Genomic DNA, 4,712 nt, shown 5'->3' with positions numbered 1-4,712 from the left:
AACAACAACAACAACAAATTTACTCGCAGCGGCACCAGCTAACACTTCCAGCTGCAGTTTGCGAGCTGCAAAAGAGAGAGAGAGGAGAGAGAAGGGAGGGAGAGAGGAGAGGAGAGGAAAAAAAAAAAAAAAAGCTTTATGCAAAAGGCGAATAGCAAGAGCCCCTCGCTCTGATGCATCAGCGGCAGCGGAGACTCTGCAAAGGATAACGCGGAGCGGGAGCGAGAGCAGCCGGGGCGAATTGGAGCGGAGGCTGCCAGGGGCCGTGGCGAGAGGCAGAGGCAGGAGAGCGCGGAGCGGAGCTCGCCAAAATTCAAGCTGGCTCACCCGGTGGCAACTCAGAGCAGTCCCCTCGCTCCCGGAGCGCACCCTTTCTGGAGGACTGTCAGCAGCAAAAGGATGGCATCAGAACTGGCAATGAGCAGCTCCGACCTGCCCACCAGTCCCCTGGCCATGGAATATGTTAATGACTTCGATCTGATGAAGTTTGAAGTGAAAAAGGAGCCGGTGGAGACCGACCGCATTATCAGCCAGTGCGGCCGCTTGATCGCCGGGGGATCGCTCTCTTCCACCCCGATGAGCACGCCCTGCAGCTCGGTGCCCCCGTCCCCCAGCTTCTCGGCGCCCAGCCCCGGCTCCGGCACCGACCAGAAGACGCACCTGGAAGACTACTACTGGATGACGGGCTACCCGCAGCAGCTCAACCCGGAGGCGCTGGGCTTCAGCCCCGAGGACGCGGTGGAGGCGCTGATCAACAGCAGCCACCACCCGCTGCCCGGCGCCTTCGATGGCTATGCTAGAGGGCAGCAGCTGGCCGCGGCCGCCGGCGCCGGCGGCTCCGTGCCGGCCGAGGAGATGGGCTCGGCGGCCGCCGTGGTGTCGGCGGTGATCGCCGCGGCGGCGGCGCAGGGCGGCGCGCCCCACTACCACCACCACCACCACCACCCGCACCACGGCGGCGGCGGCGGCGGCGGCGGCGGCGGCGGGCACCCCCACGCCGCGGCGCCGGGCAGCGCGCCGCCCTCCTCCGCCTCCTCGGCCGCCGGCTCCGGCGGCGGCGGCGGCGGCGGCGGCGGCGCCGGGGGGCTGCACCACCCGCACCACGGCGGCGGCGGCGGCGGCGGCGGCGGCGGCCTCCACTTCGACGACCGCTTCTCCGACGAGCAGCTGGTGACCATGTCGGTGCGGGAGCTCAACCGGCAGCTGCGGGGCGTCAGCAAGGAAGAGGTGATCCGGCTGAAGCAGAAGAGGAGGACCCTCAAAAACAGGGGCTATGCCCAGTCCTGCCGCTTCAAGAGGGTCCAGCAGCGGCACGTCCTGGAGTCGGAGAAGAACCAGCTGCTGCAGCAAGTGGAGCACCTAAAGCAGGAGATCTCCAGGCTGGTCCGGGAGAGGGACGCCTACAAGGAAAAGTACGAGAAGCTGGTCAGCAATGGCTTCAGAGAAAACGGATCCAGCAGCGACAACCCTTCCTCTCCAGAGTTTTTCATGTGAGTTCCCACAGCCTTGCCACCTTAACTAAAAGTTCTCCGTGTGAGTTGTTGTTGGGGGCTTTGCTAGAGCGACAACCCGGCTTGCCACCTTGTATTACTTTTTTTTTAAAAAAAAAAAAAAAACTCAAAACAATTTTAAAACAAAGTTGGTTTTTTGGGTTGGTTTTTGGTTTTTTTTTTTTTCCTTTTTAAGGTGGGCTGGCTCCGTGTTGGCCAACCTAAAGTTCTACATGAGTTTCTTTTCTGTTTATTATTATTATTATTTTTTTATTTTTGTGGGGGCTTGCTGTTGTGGTTTTTTTTTTTAACTTTAAAAGATCCAACTCGCCACCAACTCAGTTCTTCATATGAAGCTTGCTCTTCTTTGAAACCTGCCATCCACATTATATATATATATTTTTAAGTTCATCAGTTTTTTTTTTCTTTTGAGCTTGCTGTGTCCAAAAAAGTCAGATTTTTTTTTTTGTGCCATCCTGAGTTCTTCATATGAGATTTGAGCTTTGCAAAAAGAAAAATAAAATTAAAAAAATACAAAAAAAACCAAAACAAAAACAAAAAAATACAAAAACAATGTGAAATTTTTAGACTCCAGCTTGCTGAGTTCCATCAGTTTTTAGCGTTGTTGTGCAAAACTAGAGATATGCCTAGATCAACCTGCCAAAATCAAGCCTGCATCAACCTTCGGTGTGTTCATGTGAGTTTTGGCCTTAATCTGCCAAACGTGAGACTTTAGTCTGCCATTAGAATCCCATACTCATCTCATGCATTACGCTTGCTATTTTGTCTTAGCAACAATGAACTATAACTGTTTCGAAAGACTATGAAAAAGAGACGTTATATTAATAAAAAACCCTGCATGCTGGTCATGTACGGTATAATTATTTTTTTTTTTCTTTTGCTTGGAAATGGACTTTTGGAGACTATTATGGCATGGCATTCATCCTTTTGTTTTATTGCCTCATCACTTTTTTGGGTTGAAAGCAAAAAAGTGCAACCTTTGATCTTCCTCCTCCTCTTCCTCCCCATTAAAGTTTGCATCTGCTCTAAAACTGCTTTGAGTTACTCAAAACTTCAGACTTCCTTTTAAATGCACTGAAGCATTCCCTCTCAAAACACATGCCAGAATGGATTCTGATAACCTAATGTGGCAAAAAAAAAAATACAAAAAACACAAAAAGAACTTTGAAAAGATGTTCAGAAACAAAATTCACATCCCACTTGGGGGGGACATTGAAACCATGCTGTTGCCTAGAACAGTCTAAAAATTAATTTTAAGTGATCTGCCCCATTTTTTTTTTTTTCCTTTTGCATTTGGTCATTGTCAAATGTGGAATGCTCTGGGTTCCTAGTATATAATTTAATTCTAGTTTCTGTCATCTGTTAGCCCAGTTAAAATGTATGCTACAGATAAAGGAATGTTATAGATAAATTCGAAAGAGTTAGGTCTGTTTAGATGTAGATTTTTTTTTTAAAGATTGATGCACTAAATTGTTTACTGTCGTGATGTAAAGGGGGGTAGAATTTGCAACGGGACTGTTTTAAAAAGTAGTTTATGCAGCATGTGCTTGCAACTTAAATATAAGTTGGGTATATGTAGTCCTTGCTATACCACTGACTGTATTTGAAAACCAAAGTATTAAAAGGGGGAGGCACCCCTGTTTATATCTATAGGGGTATTTTACATTCAAAATGTATGGGTTGGGTTGGTTTTTTTTTTTTCCAAAATTGAAGTATTTGGGACTGAATTGCACTAAGATATAACCTGCAAGCATATAATACAAAAACAAAAAAAAAATTACGAACCTGTTTAGAACGCTAATACAATTTATGCAGTTATAAAGATGGCATTACTGCACAGTTTTAAAATGATGCAGATTTTTTTACAGTTGTATTGTGGTGCAGAACTGGATTTTCTGTAACTTCAAAAATTCCACAGTTTTAAAGGCAATAATCAGTAAATTTTATTTTCAGGGACTGATATCCTGTCTTTTAAAAAAAAAAAAAATGGAAAGTAAATCTTACCACAATAAATATAAAAAAATCTTGTCAGTTACTTTTTCTTTTACATATTTTGCTGTGCAAAATTGTTTTATATCTTGAGTTACTAACTAACCACGTGTGATGTTCCTATGTGCTTTTCTTTCATTTTCAACTCTATGGTTATATCAAAAGAGAGAATAATCTACAATAATAAACTGCATTTTTTTGATTCTGTACTCAGTTTCTTAGTCTGTAGTTGGAAGTTCAATAACTCCGAGAGCAGTACTTCAGCGTACTGCCTGGCGAAGGGGTGATGCTGATACAAGAGCTGGACTCAATAATATTCAGGAGGGGAGAAGGAAAAGGATAGCTTCGTGTAAAACGGAAAATTGTTGCCCACTAGAAATCAAGTTATCTTTCAGGTAGATGAAAAACGTGAGCTTTCAGGTGCTGCTTCTGACTTCTCAGTATTGCAATGAGCTCAGTTTCAGTGACTCAGATCATCCCACCAGGTTTTAGGAGATCTCAAAGGGGAGGTCTGCTTAAAAACCTGATGACATGATACGGCCCTATATTTTGATTGTTTTATGATGGAGTGAAGTGAAAGGGAAGACTTCACATCCTCTTATCATCTGATCCCAGCAAAGCATGCCTGTCTCTAGTAAGAGATGACACCGCATCAGGTTTGGCTTGTCACAGAGCCACTTAACGCTAGATCGAAAGATTTCTTGCCATTTGGGTCCATACTGCCTCCTTTTTTTCTTTTCTTTGTTTTTTTCTCCCCTTATTCTTTCATTTGCCCTGTGGTTTTCTTTTTCTTCCCCCTCCCACCCCCCCGAAACGCCCCAGGCCTTAGAAAGCCCAGAACTGAGGAGCAGAGAAAAAAAAAATCAAAGGACTTCTTCCAACTTTTGAGAGTTACTTGTCCTAAACAATCAATCCAAAAGTTAATGTGCTAGGAATGGTCAGGTCTCGGAGCCCCTCTTCACTGCAGTTCTCCATGTCAAAGGGCATTTTGACTTCGAAAGGCTCCTCAGACCCTCGACCCAGTTCGTTTAAAGCCACCTTCCCCGAGAGCCTCCAATGTCCGTTTGCAGAGTCCTCTCCCGCTCTCTGAATGGGATTATCTGCCCAGTTTATTTGAGAAGCAGAGGCCTCTCCAAAGGATGCTCCAGCCCCTCCAGGATGGAGGTTTTCTCTCTAGACCCAGGCTCATCAACCCAGCGCTTTTTTTTTTTT

General features: G+C 46.1%; 1 protein-coding gene across 2 annotated transcripts; it reads left to right on the top strand.

Annotated features, from left to right (window-relative positions):
• The first annotated feature begins 399 nt into the window (after positions 1–399).
• MAF (MAF bZIP transcription factor) lies at positions 400–1,494 on the top strand. 2 transcript variants are annotated; one of them, XM_075715483.1, is made up of 2 exons: positions 400–795; positions 910–1,494. In XM_075715483.1, the coding sequence occupies exons 1-2, from the start codon at positions 400–402 to the stop codon at positions 1,492–1,494; spliced, it is 981 nt and encodes a 326-aa protein (XP_075571598.1). The 2 variants fall into 2 exon arrangements, with proteins under 2 accessions (XP_075571598.1, XP_075571597.1); XM_075715482.1 differs by having other exon boundaries at positions 400–1,494.
• Positions 1,495–4,712: the final 3,218 nt, after the last annotated feature.

Source organism: Pelecanus crispus, chromosome 8, assembly GCF_030463565.1.
Source record: "Pelecanus crispus isolate bPelCri1 chromosome 8, bPelCri1.pri, whole genome shotgun sequence".
NCBI classification, from domain to species: Eukaryota; Metazoa; Chordata; class Aves; order Pelecaniformes; family Pelecanidae; genus Pelecanus; species Pelecanus crispus.
The sequence above is the reverse complement of the archived record's forward strand: the minus strand, read 5'-3'. Positions and strand labels throughout refer to the sequence as shown.